At 43.9% G+C, this 15987-nt stretch overlaps 2 protein-coding genes across 4 annotated transcripts; both read right to left on the bottom strand.

Moving 5' to 3' along the window:
* Nucleotides 1-406: 406 nt before the first annotated feature.
* Nucleotides 407-6158, bottom strand: krt1-c5 (keratin, type 1, gene c5). The gene is made up of 9 exons (XM_062451634.1): nt 6069-6158; nt 5180-5577; nt 4890-4972; nt 4317-4473; nt 3319-3483; nt 2957-3082; nt 1962-2179; nt 1612-1637; nt 407-860 (listed from the first exon to the last, which is right to left on the bottom strand). Exons 2-9 carry the CDS (start codon nt 5567-5569, stop codon nt 745-747), a joined length of 1281 nt encoding a protein of 426 aa, XP_062307618.1. The 5' UTR covers nt 5570-5577; nt 6069-6158; the 3' UTR covers nt 407-744.
* A 4041-nt stretch (nt 6159-10199) lies between these two features.
* lhx6b (LIM homeobox 6b) lies at nt 10200-15829 on the bottom strand. Of its 3 annotated transcripts, none has more exons than XM_062452011.1 (8): nt 15720-15829; nt 13534-13710; nt 13152-13273; nt 12348-12568; nt 12067-12167; nt 11875-11970; nt 11181-11355; nt 10200-10855 (listed from the first exon to the last, which is right to left on the bottom strand). In XM_062452011.1, exons 1-8 carry the CDS (start codon nt 15726-15728, stop codon nt 10776-10778), a joined length of 981 nt encoding a protein of 326 aa, XP_062307995.1. In that variant the 5' UTR covers nt 15729-15829; the 3' UTR covers nt 10200-10775. The 3 variants fall into 3 exon arrangements, with proteins under 3 accessions (XP_062307995.1, XP_062307994.1, XP_062307996.1); XM_062452010.1 differs by lacking the exon at nt 15720-15829 and adding an exon at nt 14872-15223; XM_062452012.1 differs by lacking the exon at nt 15720-15829 and adding an exon at nt 14096-14771.
* Between the last annotated feature and the right edge of the window lie 158 nt (nt 15830-15987).

The following is a 15987-nucleotide window of genomic DNA, read 5'->3' as shown; positions in this document are numbered from 1 at the left end:
GTCAACAATGTCACGATAAAACCTATCTCAGGAATTTAGCTTTCAGTTGGAGGCACCATATGTGGCTGTAAAAAAGTGACTCGTTGGTTCACTTTTAATTTAATAACTTTACTCTTCTTATCATGCACAAACACACACGCTCGTTCGCACACACACACACACACACACACACAAAAGCCTTGATATCCGAGACCCTGTGTTTGGTCACCCAGTGATTTTGGTTTCTGCCTCTTGTTTAAGTGTGGCCTAAGTTTCTCCCCAGTTTCTTTCTCCATATAGGGGCATTTGCCACATGGTCACAGGGTTTGAAAGCTGTAGAATTTGATACACAGAGTTCAACATTTATGTTAACATGCAATGTTGACAAAGAAGTGAAACATTGAAATGACCAATTGTATTAATAGAATGTATTGCAGACGCTAAAAAGTATTTATTTTCGCCCTCAATACCATGGACATGTTCAGATAATCTACAGAAGACTACATGTGACTACACATTCTTATGACTACACAGTGTTGACACAGTCAATACATGGGACTACACATTTTTATGTATTCCTTTATTTGGAACAGTTGATGGATTCTGCATCTCCAGTCACTGTTATGGAGGTCACCCTGTTAAAAAAACAAAAACTACTGCTCACATGGGTGAGCCTTCAACTCCAGTATCACACGTGGAAGGCTACGATTCCATAGACGCATGACATGCTGATGGTGATGAGGATGATGATGATGAAGGCTGACTCTACTTCTTGGTCTCCTCTATCTGCTCCACCTCGCTGGACTCGTCCACCACCTTGCCGTTGACCATGGTCTGGGTGACCACCTTCACGATCTTCCTCGTCCTCACCTCAGGCTCCCCTGCGACACACGGGCACAGTCAGCTCCTCGTCATCTTTACATTTACATCTCGCGTCTTTCCCCTTATTGTTCGTTTGGCGCACGCTTTTATCCAAAGCGACGGACAAAGCACAGCAGATTGATTAAGGATCAAAAGTGCATGTTTCTTAATGGTAGAATGGCAGTTTCTCAGTAGCTCATTTCTGAGAACGCTTAGAATCGGTGCCGATCTGTCATGTGACACTCCATCCCCGTGTACTAAGATAAATGTCCTCCTTTTACCAGGAAGGATGCACTTGTACATAAACACAACTAGGGTAAAGAAGAGGGTTTGGACTGCGCTGGCCTGTATCAAGTAGCACGTATGACAGCAGGGCGATACCGAGACCAAGGCCAACAGAAGGGGCGTGTCCTCGACTGTACTTGGTTGAAATGACCCTGGGGAGGCCAACCCAAGAACTCACCCATTCTCACGGCCTAACATTCACCATGGAATGCAGCCATGTTAGTTATCAGATAAGCAATGTAGTCTTGATTAGACTGAAATTACACTCTGATATGTTGCTTTATCTATTTGATGTGGGAAATAATATACAACAGAGTCAAGTCAATCTTTACTATCCCCAATGGGCCAATTGGCTTTACAACCAATTGTCCATGAATATAAAATGACCTACAGTATAACACATGCACAATACATGGGGAACGTAGATCCTTTCAAAGAATAGCTTTCTATTATTCTGAATATCAAAACATTTAACAAAGTACTTACTCTTAGGGGGTGGTATCTCTTTTACCCTGCAGGGAAAAGAAAAGTAACAACAGTCAGTTCTAGGAATGTTTGATCATGAAATAAAATATTCTTTTACTTTAATGACTGATTACAGACTACCGGATAGGGGCATAGGAGTAAATACAATGTTGGGTGATAAGCATTTAGCCAGAAGTTTAAGCTCCCCCTTTTGACAGAGAAATGGGCAGTTTGTTTTAAAACACGTCATTTTTTAATAGTTAAAGCCCCTGTTAGAAACATTCCACAGAGATTAGGGGGGGGTTGCCCCTCCACCCTCCTCTGACTACTACGCCTGTGATTCTGTGATATTTAAATTAGACGTTGTTTACATTTCCTCCCCTTCCAGCAGCCGCCTGTAGGTGGCGATCTCCATCTCCAGATTCTGTTTGATGCGGAGCAGCTGCTCGTAGTCGGTCTTGTTGCGCTGCATGTCCAGACGCAGCTGGGAGAGCTCGTCCTCGAGCTGGGTCAGCGTGGCCTGCAGACGCTCCATCTCCAGGGTGTACTTGTGGCCCGTCTCGCTCAGATTACCTTCCATCACGCCCACCTGGTAGACAAAGCAGAGCACAAACCAACAACCGTGAGGTTTAGGATTGTTAAACTCCTCCCTCCGAGGGGCTATGAACTTGTTCGAACTATTCAAGCAACCAGTCTGTGCTAAAATCGATGCTAAAAAAGATGCTAAAATCAAGATTAATTAACAATGATTAGGCCCTACGCGTGGCTTTCCATTTCTTTAATATTGTTTAGCAGGCATGTAGCTCAGCACTGATCAAGCATATCCATGTTAGACGTATGGTGCGCTGCTCTGGGGTTCATCCTTTTACAACCTTCCACCACGCCTTGCTCTATGACCAGCGAGACAAGCTAATGTCATCACTGTCACATAAATCTTACTCTCCATAGATAAGGTGGTCATTTATCAGTTGGTGCTGAGTACACACACACCGCAATATATATATTTTTCCTGGGAAATGTTTCCATTATGTATGTCTTTGTGTTTACAGTACAGAGACCCGACACACAGACAGTGGCACACACATAGCCTTGACTTTGTTTGTGTCCTGTCAAATTGATGAACTATGCACTATGCATGTTTAACCAACCATCAATATGACAAGGAGGACACAGCAGACAACTCACACCAACTTGCTGGCTAACAGCAATTCTCAGACTCCCAAAATCTCCCATCATCCATTCAAAATCGGTACAATGTATCTTGCACAGATATTGAACCGTGAGAGGGGCTGATTCTTTCAGAATAAAAGTGTATTTTTTCAATTCTGAGTCCCCTGTCTCCTAGGGTTGGGTGTGTGTGCAGTACCTGCTTGCGCAGGTTGTCCAGCTCCACCTCCAGGGCCTGCAGGAAGCGCCTTCTCTCACTCAGCTCTCCCTGAGCACAGCGCAGTGCCTCATTGCTCTCCTTCACCTCCGACTGCACCGAGTCCAGCTGCGCACACACACACACGCACACACAAACACACACACACAACCGCTCACATCACAGTTTTTGAACACAGACAGTGCTGTCAAAACAGAATATTATTGGATGTACATGACATGATATATGGAATAACAGACATGCTGATCAATGTTTTAGCTGTGCTGTGTGGGATTCCATCCATTTCATGGTTTGTGTGCTGAAATATGCTGAGAATTCGGAATCACCCCTACATTCCGACTGACCTTCTTCAGATACCAAGCCTCGGCCTCCTCCTTGTTCTTGCGGGTGATGCCCTCGTACTGGACCCTCAGCTCCGCCATGATGGCCGCCAGGTCGGGGCCCTGGACGGCATCCACCTCCACAGTCACCTGCTCGTTGGCCAGACGGGCCTTCAGGGCGTTCATCTCCTGCAGTGGATGAACACCAGCAGACAGGGAGGGAGGGAGGGAGGGAGGGAGGGAGGGGTGGAACAGGAAGACAGGTTAGGCAAACAGGCAGACATTCAGACAAGCGCTGAGAGACAGGCAGGAAGACAGACAGACATCTGTTTGTACAGGCCCAGTACAGCTATAGAATGAAATGATATGACTGTATCGTGCTTCTATCCTGACTTCTCGTAGTGGAAGTGAAGCTTGTGCTGGGAACGGACTCCGACTAACTCTGTGAGGTAGGTTTCCTTGTTTGTACTTGGCCACATCCTGGACACCACGCCTGATTATCAGAACATACAATCCATGTGTGTCTTTCCGAGCTGTGTGTCTAAGTGATCATCGCATCTCGCGGCGCAAAGATTTCAGAGAGCTGGGTGTGCCTGTACACACAAGATCGTTTTTCAGTTACTGCTGCCCTTCATTCCTCTGAGCGTTAGTGAGGAGCGCAGTTTAAGTTGGTGAAAATACTCTTCACATGATGTAAACTGTGCAAAGCGTACGGCTCAGTGGTGTCTGCTAAATGAATACATTGCATACGCTAACCAGCTTTAGTAGAATAGCATTTTTCAAAGGTTTATGAACTTTTGAACACTCTCCCAATCACCCTTTGCCCTTCACACACACACGGGCACAGACACACAGTCACACACAGGCACAGTCACACACACACAGGCACAGTCACACACACACACACACTCCTCACACGTCCCCCCCCCCCCCTTGACAACTTGTGAGGTAATTAGTCAATGATGTGCAAACACACGTTGCTCCTTCTCAGACGAGAGAGAGACCCGCGGGGGAGATCTCACCTCATCGTGATTCTTCTTCAGGAAGTAGAGCTCCTCCTTCAGGCTGTCCAGGTCTCCTCTGAGGGTGGCTATGATCTGGTCGTGATCCGACTTGGCCCTCCGCAGAGCCAGACAGTCTCTCTCCACGGACTGGCACAGCGCTGCCTCCGCCTCCCATCTAATGATACAGGATTACCAGACACAGATTCCACACCAGTAGAGGCACACAAAAACACACAAAAACACACAAAAACACACACACACGTTCCAAAACCTGACGACGTAACTTCCCCCGCACATGAACACTGCTACTCCTTGCAGGCTCCTCTCCTAGCGCCTCGCCGTGCCAAACGTCAGACACATCCGAAACGGATGATGTCTCCCTGACCCCCGTCTATCTATCACAGGCTCCAGGGCTAGCTGATGGGAGGTGATGTGAGCGCCCCGTTCGAGTGAGAGCACCGTGGGAATGGGCTCTTATTTCTCCGCCTGACAGAGAGGTCATTTATTCACAGTGCAACGCGGACTTGCACTCTCATGTGAAACTCGCAGACGGGCGAGGCTGAAAGAATAGCCCCTCTGTCTGTCACTCACTTGACCCTGAAGTCATCAGCTGCCAACTTGGCGTTATCAATCTCCAGCATGATACGGGCGTTCTCCAGGGTCTTCTTTCTCACCTGGCAGGTGGGCGGAGAGGCGTGTAAACAACTCAAATCACACAATACACTGTATCGAATGCACTTGTGTCAAACACGCCTTTAGAAGGTAATTCCGCGAGAAACGGCAAAATAAATGGACAAACAAATACAAAATTCCCTCAATTAGTGTCTGTTAGTGTGCACGCTACACGACAAGCATCTAGTTGCATCAGAATGGACCCTGACCTCCTGGCCAATGGCGTGCGCCTGAGCCATCATGGCCTCGATGTCGTGGCCCTTGGGAGCGCGCTCCAGCATCATCTGCTTGATCTTCACCTCCAGCTCGGCGTTGGAGCGCTCCAGAGACCTCACCTTGTCCAGGTAGTTGGCCAGGCGGTCGTTGAGGCCCTGCATGGCCTCCTTGTCGCTGACCCCGGCCCCCATGCTGTTGAGGGAGAGGCTGGAGCCCAGCGTGTTGAGGCCGTTGCCCACGGAGAGCGAGCGGGAGAGGGAGAGGCTGCTGCTGGAGGAGACAGGGGGCCTGGAGCGAGGGCTTCGGCCGCTGTCCCTCAGGGACATGCTGGAGAAGGAGGGCTGGCGAACTGAGTAGCTGCGCATGGAGAAAGCGGAGGCCATTTTGTCCGCTGGAGAGGAGTGCAGAGGAGCGTTTGGAGTCGTTATGTCGGAGCATAGTGAGGTCATACTCTTTTATTGAGGTCATGAAGTCATTGTGTTGTGGCTTGAAAATAGTGGTCTATCAACAAATCACTCAAAGGACTACAGGCGGCATAAACTGTCATGAAACATTCTTAACAGACAATACAGCATATATATAGAACCTTTACTTAAATATTGCAACTAATTCCAATTTGTTTCCAATGCAAGTGTTCATGAAATGTATTACAGTTATTGTTACGTGGACTTTCACATAACGAATTAAGAGCACATCGGCTCACCTGAAGATAAAACAGTTTTCCAACAAAACATCCCGCTTCAACCATAAACTCACAAAGTCACATCTGAACCCTCTCTCCCTTTCAAGATGCAGCCACTAAATCACTCACTTTACAACAGAAACACTACAAACACAACGCATTTGTATTCTACTCAGTACCAAAACAGATACATTACTTACATGGAGCTCAGGGTGCAGGAGATGCGCTTCTAGAAGCTTCTACGTCTGAGGTCCTTGGTAAAGAAGGTGACTGCTGTGACTGTGTGAGATGCCTCAGGTGATCTAGGCTGGGGACCAAGGGGGCGGGCTTCTGTCTGTGTGGAGGGGTGGGGTCGTCATAGACTTGGCCAATGGCACCGCACCAACACTTAGGTATGCTATGTCACATGACACCCCAGGGTGAAACCATGACAGTGTTATCAAGAACTAGGCTGATGGATCAAATCAAACCCTAATCTTGTATTTGTGACATTTAAGATCACATTGGATCCGTTTGTGAAAACATAGTGAAGTGAAACACCCAAGGCTGAACAAGACACCAGAGTTGTCATCATATCAAATCCAGCAGTAACAACAGCCTGATTCCGATTGTTAAGTCATCACACTTACTGTCTTAACCACCAGTAGAACCAACAAATTCGATGCATATCCAGATCTCCACAAGAACTAATGAATCCATGTTGTTACCACATGTTGACAACGAACTCTGTATTTGAGTGGTCTGTAATGAAAGATGTAATGCTAATAATTCTCTTAGGTCATTTTTGAGGTTTAGGTTACAATGGAAAGTCCCTATTCCTGTTGGTCCTGGATGGGAGCTGGACCAGCCGAGTGCACATGTCTCTGGTTCTCTGATACAGCCTCCCCCTCCTCCTATTGAGCCACAGAAGAATGCCTGGCAACCCGAGACACCTGCCGCTCCTGGGGATGGCTCAGGTCCGGGGGATCTGGGAGGAACCAGTGGACAATGGAGAGAGGGAGAGCGGGGTGAGCGAGACCAAGAGAGGTAGGGAAGAGAGAGAGAGAGAGAGAGAGAGAGAGAGAGAGAGAGAGAGAGAGAGAGAGAGAGAGAGAGAGAGAGAGAGAGAGAGAGAGAGAGAGAGGAGAAAGGGAAAACCCCTGAGAATAGCTCAAGAGGTTGGTGGAGGCAGGGATTGTTGAACCCCGGCACATTTGCATATTAGTACACTACATACTTGTACTGTGTAGATTTGTGTACCCAACACTATCAATATCCATTATCACATGGGCAATATATATATATGTATATATATATTTTTTTTTCTTTTCTTTTTTTCACAACTCATCTCTCAGGTACCTCAGCAGACAGCAACATCTATATAGATTCCTTACTATAACTTCAATGTGCCCAATTCTTGCTTGATCAGGCAGTAAAACCGTCGGACCTGATTTAAAGAGTCCCATGGCCCCCACCCATATTTCAATCTCAACCAGACCCACAGAAGAGTTGAGTCAATCCAACACATTTGACACATGTCCCGATTGTTGTACACTGAACTGTGTGTTTTAGCTGTAGTAGATCAATTTAAATTATGTTATGGAAGGAAACCTGGGCATGTCCATGAGATATAGTGGCTAATGTTGAGGATGTACCGCTCCCTGGTGGTACTACACAGTCACTGCATTTGGACAGCTGTCAAAAAGATATCAGACTCGAGGCCAAAAGTAAAAAGAATAGTAGAATGCACATTTGAAAACTTACGAGTGTGCACTTTGCGAATAACTCCACTGAGCCGACTTGAGATGAAAATGGGTCAAACGAGACTACTCGACGAGCCATCTCTTCTCTGCTGTCTGTCTGAGAGGGCTCGAGTAGACTGGAGTGGTCTGGCACAGTCTTCAAACACAGTCTGCCAGCTGCCTCACTACCACTCCGTGCCCAAGGCTGCAATACGACACAGCGACCATGACGGCCGCGTTGCTTCCACTTAGAGTCATGACATGGTAGGGAATGCAGAACTTGCACTAGAGTTTCGTTCTATGCAAAATATAGCCTATATTTAATTTGGTGACCGAAGAGAATTGGCTCCAGGTCTGATGAAAGACAGTAATGTTTTAGCTATGTCTGACATTGTCATCTGCATCTCTTTCAGTGTTCCTGGGAACGAGCACAATCACCGTAGAAGCAGCAAATTACATTTACATGTAGTCATTTAGCAGACGCTCTTATCCAGAGCGACTACAGGTAAGTACAGGGACATTCTCCCCGAGGCAAGTAGGGTGAAGTGCGTTGCCCAAGGACACAACGTCATTTAGCACAGCCGGGAATCGAACTGGCAACCTTCAGATTACTAGCCCGCTTCCCTAACCGCTCAGCCACCTGACTCCCGAAATTAATGCAGCAAAACCCAATTCTAGGGGTTAATTCTCAGTTCTGTTTAACATTTTAATGTCAGAAAGAAGGCCTAGGCATGTGATGCGCTCTGCTACTTCTCCTTCCATTCTTCCTTTTATTTATTTTTTTCCCTCGCACCAAAAAATAAATTACTTTTTTTTAGGCACAGGGTGCTTAGATGAGAGGTCTGCACAGACCTTTGTAGTCAGATTGTGGAGCTCAGCCGAGGACTCGGCTGAAAAGTACTGTCGCGTAATCACTCATCAGCGGTGCCGCGCGCAGTAATTCACCACGAGGAATCCTGCAATCAGACGGCTATTCATTAACATAGGGGGCCTTTCTCATCTGCAAGTACTTGAGCCTGCCAATCAACTGAGCCGGCGCATGACATTCTGACAGAATGAGCCGGTTTGAAGGCTGATAGAAGCTTGTGCGTGGTTGAACGATGTCGTTTCCCTGCCTCGTTTTCTCAATAGACAAACGATACTGTACATGAGATAATCCAATAGGAGGAAATAAAGAGACATTTTGATGTTATTTCGTTAAAGAGCGGCCAAGAATATGCCTGATTGACAATCAGCTCTATTCAACATAACAAAGGAGACACGACTTTGTTTTTAGATTTCACATGCCTAGATACAGTAGAATAAACCTTTCAGTGACAATTTATTCTCATATTTTATTGACTTAAAAAGACACTCTGATTACAAACGTACTACATAGTAACAACACACCAATTCACTTTTTTTATCGCATTTAAGTGTTCAAATCTGTGCACAAGACAATATAAGCAAGCAAGTAGAAGTTGATGATTTAAAAAAAAACTACTGGTAAACGTTCCACTGTATCTTACTAATCTGCATCTGTATCTCTAATCAGCCATCTTTAATTTCCTTCTCTTGGCGCTGGCCTTGGTGACTGCTTCTCCTTGTGGGTTCAGTCAGCAGGGAGGAGGCTGCCTTCTCCACCTGAGTCCCACACACCTGGCTCAGCCCAATCTAGTCTATTTTTAATTAAATCTCTAATCGCTATGGCCCAAGCACAAAGAACGCCATTGAGTCAGTGCATGTATCTGGTACATCCTCTTCCTAATGCCTCCCTCTACTGGGTTAGTTTCTCTGTGTAGCTACATGATATCACTGGATCATACACTTATGGGTAATTAGCATTCTTAACTTGGACAATGTGGATAGAACACATCTGATCACAGGAACTTTCCTACACTGTGGTGTTTAAGTATTTGGGTGGAACATTTACTGTACAGCTAGTTTCAAGCAAGTCTTTTTTTGGGGGGGGGGGGGGGGTGGACAATGACGCCTTATCAAAACTATGAACCCTCTTAAGCAAAATTTGGCTTGGTGTGGGCTGAGCATCAAGTTGACCCAGACCCCCATCCCTCTGCTCGAGGAAGGACTAGTGGATACAGGAGATTGATCCCCGCAGCGTAAGTGTTCCAGTTAAGAGACTGATGTAATAGAGGTTGTCTTCTAAAGAGATGGACAGGGCTGTGCTCTCCTTTGTTGCAATGAGTTCATTACTGTCGTTGTGGTTTTCATTGCCGGAATGGCGGGCAGAGTGCTAAGCAGTCAATATAACTGCTTCACATGCTCTGAGTTAAAAGGTCTTATGAAAGCCAACAGAGTGCTGGATCAATATCATACGTTGAGTGAAATGCTTATAATAGTTTCCCCATTACCTTAACACGTTGTAAATTGAGGGCCCTCAACCCGTACCTTGTTCATTACATACCTATGAATATTGCTGATAATACCAGGTTATGAAAGCCATTTGACTTTTGATGGATGGCCTATTGGGTTTATTGTTTGCGATTGTGTGTGTAAAATAACCAACTGTGTGTTAGGCCTACAAGATCTACCTCCAGTGTGTATGTGTGTGCGTGTGTGTGTGTGTCAAAAATAACTGAAAAAGTGAGAAAATACATTGAGTTTACACAACACTTACAGGCACATTTTATTAAATTCGTACAGTATTTACAATATACAATAAATGACTTTAGCAGTCAGCATATAAGGACATTTACTAAAGTGCTTCTCTGTAAAGTCAAAATAAATAACGTAACATTCTATGAAACAACTTCAAAACAACATCAACACAAAACACAGTCTCCGGGGTCAGACATATCCTCAGCCCAGAGACACACACAAGTCATGCATTTGGATTTCTTACACATTTAAACCTCAGGATTGAAAAGAAACAAAAAACCTGCTTTAATGGTGTGACTTGATGGAAAAAGAGCAAGAAAAAAAGTTATCCAGGACAAAAAAAAAAAATTGGGGGGGGGGGTTTCACGTCACGTCCTTTTGTTCTTGCTAATGTCTGATCTTCCAGGAGGATTTTCCAAGAGGAGAGAGAGAAAACATACATCTCCTTGAAAAGCACAATTCCAAACTGAATTAGATGGCGTAAAAAAACACACAGTAATCCTGCGAAGAGGCAGGAGGGACCGTCCTGCTGTCTGCTCACATGAGGAAACTGAACAGGGATTGGGGACCTGTAGAGTCAGGCAGGGCTCAGCGCAGAGGCAGCTGAGTCAAGCTCATGGTCGAGTGGTTGAGATGGTTCGAGCCTGCCAGCACAGAGAAAGGATGGCCTGCATACAGACACAAACACAAAAGAGATCTACTCAAGAAGATGCACTTGAAAAGCAAAAAAACTAAACATAACTGATTCAGCAGTCGAACATATATATTAATCAGTAGGAAATCAAGCCCTCATGGTTCACAACAACATTTATATGTATTCATTCAGCAGATGCTTTAATCCACGGCGATGTACGAAAGTGTGGATAGTAAGTGCAGCAGATAATCAAGGACTAGGAGAGCACAGTTCCACGGTGGTTGATACTAAGAAACAGACTAGACAATTCTCTCAAATACAATCTCTCCCAGGGACAGGCTGAGGAGGCGCTGACTCACTGTCCAGGTATCCATGCAGGCCCATCAGGTGGGGGTGGTCAGGGCTGCTGAAGGAGGAGTAGTGGAAGTCTTCTGGCAGGGAGGAGGGCATACGGGAGTGGGGGACACCCTGGGACAGAGCGCTGGGTTGCGGAGGGTGCTTTTTGTGTCTTGCTCTACAGTTCTGAAACCAAACCTGATAGAAAATCCAAAATATAGCCTATGATTTATCTTTCATTATCAATCGCTGAAGAAATCATTTAGGATTTTTTTTTTTTTTTTTTTTAAGGGGAGTATGCAAAGTATTTTTTCCTTTTCTTTTCTGATATATTTTAGGATTTAGGATTTGATGTTGAAAAATCCTAATTATTTTGTGGGTGGGAACCTGATATGGCTGTGTGCAATCCGTAAGTGAAGTGGATGCAAATCACATGCAAATTAAGCAACTACATAATCACAGAAAATGCTACATTTCTACAAACCAAATAATGAAAAATTACTGATTGTATAAGGTGGATTGTTAGTAAACGTATATAAAATGATTTTGGGATTAGACATTTAAATAAATTGTCTATCATTTTAACAAAAAATCTTAAATGTTCATAGAATCATTTAGATAGGCCTATATATTAAATTATCATAGACAACATATTGTACTACATGGAATGATGTCCTGTTGCCTATATCATATTGCAGTGCGCCATGTTTCCCTGACCTGTATGACCCGTCGGCTCAGTCCTGTCATGTCTGCAAGCTTTTGTAGGGTCTGGGCATCTGGGTTGTTGTCTTGGTTAAACTGGGACTGCATTACCTAGGAGAACACACCAGAACACTCAAGTCAGCCATCACTGTTTTTCCCTCTCAGAGAAACACACACTCAGACTGTTAAGCACAACATGCTATATACCTGAAGTTGCTCTGCAGTGAAGGATGTCCGTGCCCTCTTTGCTGGTCTGGGTTGACTGTCCTGGTCAGAAGGCAGGGCTCCTTCCAGAGTCAGCCCTGTCCCTACGGGTTACAGGAACAATCATTTACCAACCACACTCAACGCATTTATGTTAATTTTCTTACACTGAGACTAGCCGGCGCCAGTTTAGTATTCTGTTTTCAAATTGTGACGACAATAAAAACATAATTAACATAGGCTATGCCTGCAATGTCTGGTATGGTCTGGAAGTTGTTACTAACCGTTTTCTGCAGCTCTACGCAGGTTGTCCACCATGGTATCATAGTGACCTCGACAGAGAACCCTGCCTTCCACGAGACCAAACTCCTCTCCGGTAGACAATTGTCGCTTGCAGGAGTAGCAAGCAAAGCACGCCAGGTGGTACACACTGCCACGCGCTCGCCTCACCCAATCACTGGCATAGATCTGACGGCCACACTGGGCACATTTGGTGCCGAACCGACTGTGAGACAGATTGAACGCTGTCAAATATAGGCTAATTTAAGTTCAAAATTATTTTTTGTATGAATGTGTGACGGCAATATAGTTTAGTAATAGCAGTAATATAAACTATAACAGTAATCTGAAGAAGTTTAAAAAATACTGTGAAAAATAAGATCATTAAATAATAAACTACTACATGAAGAGATGTTTTGTAAATCGCAGATTATTCAGAGGAATAAACTAACCGTTTAAAAAACAATTTGTTTTCACGACATTGTTGTCTACGACCAAAGAGAAACGTGAAAGGTGTTGACCAGAAAGACAAATGATAACGGGTAGACAATTTAATTTAGATAGTTTAAAAATAATAAACGTTATTTCTAAAGAACATATATATTATAAAACTAAGTATGCCGTTAAAACGTGTTGACACAGCAACACTTTTCTTGGCTATAGACTGTAGGCTATCCAATATTTTACATTTTCCTTTCAGGCCTAGTTCTATTTTGCGTCACCAGATGACGAAAAGGGCTAAATGTCGTAGCCTATATCCACATAAAGGCTTTCACTTTAATGTAAACAGGTTGCAGAACTTACCCTACCTGAAATAATCCAATTTACAATAGATTTCTTTGTTTTTTATGTAGCAGCTATTGTGCTGACGTAAAGATTCTCTGCAGACTGAACACTCCAGACATCCCACGTGCCAATTCTGATTATTCACCTGCAAGGTTATCAATACAATGCAAAGTTATTACATGGTAAAACATGCACATGTTATAGTCATCCACTAGAAACATTAAAAATGATTTATTTCGTTTTTGGATAATTATGTAAAAAAAAAAAAACATCAGGCGATGCAGGCGCGTACATCATCCAGAACTGTTAAATTGATTGTAAACCACAATCATCAGTAGATATCAGCAGGTATATGTGGGGACAACACTGAATTATATGATTTCGGCCTAAAATGGTTCTGGTCACCTTGAGCAGATATCTGTCCTGGATCTCCGTCCCGCAGCTCGCGCACTGATTCTTCCCCAAGGAGCGGACTGCTGACGGAGAGGCCAACGGCGAGGAACACACACACGGCGTCAGGGAAGGACTGCACAGGTTTGCCTCCTTCTTCACCTCCGATTGGGACTCCTCTTCCGAGTGAGACTGTTATGAACAACAACACTTTACAATCTGATTTTTAGGTTGAAATAGTCTTCTTCCAATGTTTAACATAACTTGCATAACTTACCTTTATACTATACAATAACTTCTCACACTTGCCAACTTTGAAATAGCGTATACCCACCATATGAATTGTGTCTACGGACATCAGACATTACAGTGAGTTGACAATAACATGACACGATCCAAAATGTAATTGATTTAAAGTGACAAAACTAAGAACTCAACGCCCAAACAGTCGACACAGCTCAGAGGACAGCATTGAGTATCCTTGGGTGAAAGCAGTTCGATTAACGGCCTTTTCGACACAATCTAAGAATCAGAAGCATTATACCAGGAAAAGAAAGACCTTGTAGTTTTGACTCACCATTATCAATCCTCGGACACTGGGTGTCGGTGAGAAAGATGGAGCCTAAAAGATAGACTACTCGCCCTCTTCCACGCATTACGCATCCCTAACCCACACTGCCAGCCACATCCGGTCCAAAACAATAAATAACGCATTTAAAAGCTGGCAACAAAGGCCAAATTTGATGAGGCAATTAGACTTAAATGATTGATTTTTTTCCCTTGCGCGCAACAGCCTACCTCATATTCCCCATGCAATCGAAAAGCCCTGAAAAGATAGACCACCTGCAATTAGTGTTTGCTTGAAATGCTCGCGACAAGAGGCAGTAAGAGTGTCAATTTCAGCTGTCACTCACGAGAAGGCACCGGGACACCAGCAGAATTACATATTATAATTTTAATAGCCGTAATCGAAAATCGAATCTCTCTAAACAGCCATAGGATGTGAAGTGGTTCAATTGTAGATCGCACTATTCATACGAGATAATGTACAGAAGTTGCAGCTGATCTTGAAACATAAAGGACGGTGATTGTCTCGGTCATGATAGGCTCGTTAAATACTTGAGAGTCCCCTGGGTGATTACGGCACTATTCACCCACTGCCAAAAAATGTGCTTCAGGGTGGAATTCAGAATCCATGTTGTCTTTCGTTTAAAAAATTAGCACCAATCTAAAAAAAATCGTGATTGTCACTAAACATAAACATTGGAAACAAAAATTCAGATACAAATTCATCAGAGTAAAAAATTATCACATTGAAGTTGAGGTTTAATGACCCCCAAATCGTTTCATTACCTTAACGAAATCATTGTCCAATAAGACATTTTCTTCTTTTGGAAGTGAGGATTGAGATTCATTTTTCCAGTACATGAGAAAAGAGGAAACATCCAAATAAAGGCTACCAGCCTACAGGCCTTATTCTTCAAAAGGGGAAAATCCGGCATTCAAATGAACAACGAAACGCCCTCCGAATATGTTTTAAATCAGTGGTCAACATTAAGATTTAATCTCACGTGTCTTTCAGTTTATACTCTTGTGGAGAAAGCCAATTTCTTTGTGTATCTGTCCTGTTGTTAACTTCTCCGGTAAAAACCAAATTAGAGGCAAAAGACGACTCTATCCTTTTAAGAAATAGGCTACCCGTGTTCATTCAGGAAAGCAGAGCTATTGGGCTCCACTTATCTTTTGGTCTTTTTCTCCGCCTCTCCTCCAAAATGGAAGTTAGGCTACTCCCCATTCACTCTGATGAGAAAACAATTACCTCCACTAATATGTTAAATTAATCAAATAAAATAGCATTATCAAATGATATGACGCATAAATAAATAGAAACACAATATGTTGTTAAAAGAGTATTGTTATTGAAATGGATAATTTTACTTTACTTTGTAGTATTTACAGTTAATGTGTCGTAACACTTAATTAGTTAAAAGTGTGCTTTGTGTGCGTGAGTCAGTTAAAGGCATGTTTTTTTGTTTTTTTTTTAAGATCAAATGCTGTTATATTGTTTGTTTCCCCCGTGGTACAGTTTGTCCTGCACCACGTAATGAAATCCCAGTAGGCCTAAATTCCAGTATTGATCAGTGAACACAATTCTCTAACACAGAACACACAATGTGAGGTCAAAGACAGGGTTGTGTCACCTGCAGCATCCGGAACAGTGAATGTAGGAACTGAAGGTGGATTGCTGCTGGTCTGATATCTCTGTCCTGCCGCCCCACCCTTCCTTTAGGAGCAGATGCTCTTGTTCCAGGCAAACAATGAACCACGAGTCCCCCACCTGAATAAAAACAAAACGTAACATATGCTTAACTTATCACCGCGGCTTAAACAGCCCCCAACGGACGGTCGGGAGGTCAGCGTGTCAACGGTAATCCGCCTGTCATCCGTTCCTCACTAGCTCGTAAAGTA

The sequence above is a fragment of the Osmerus eperlanus genome, chromosome 25, assembly GCF_963692335.1.
Source record: "Osmerus eperlanus chromosome 25, fOsmEpe2.1, whole genome shotgun sequence".
Lineage (NCBI taxonomy): Eukaryota > Metazoa > Chordata > Actinopteri > Osmeriformes > Osmeridae > Osmerus > Osmerus eperlanus.
Note: the sequence above shows the minus strand (reverse complement) of the source record. Positions and strands in the feature narration are given on the sequence as shown.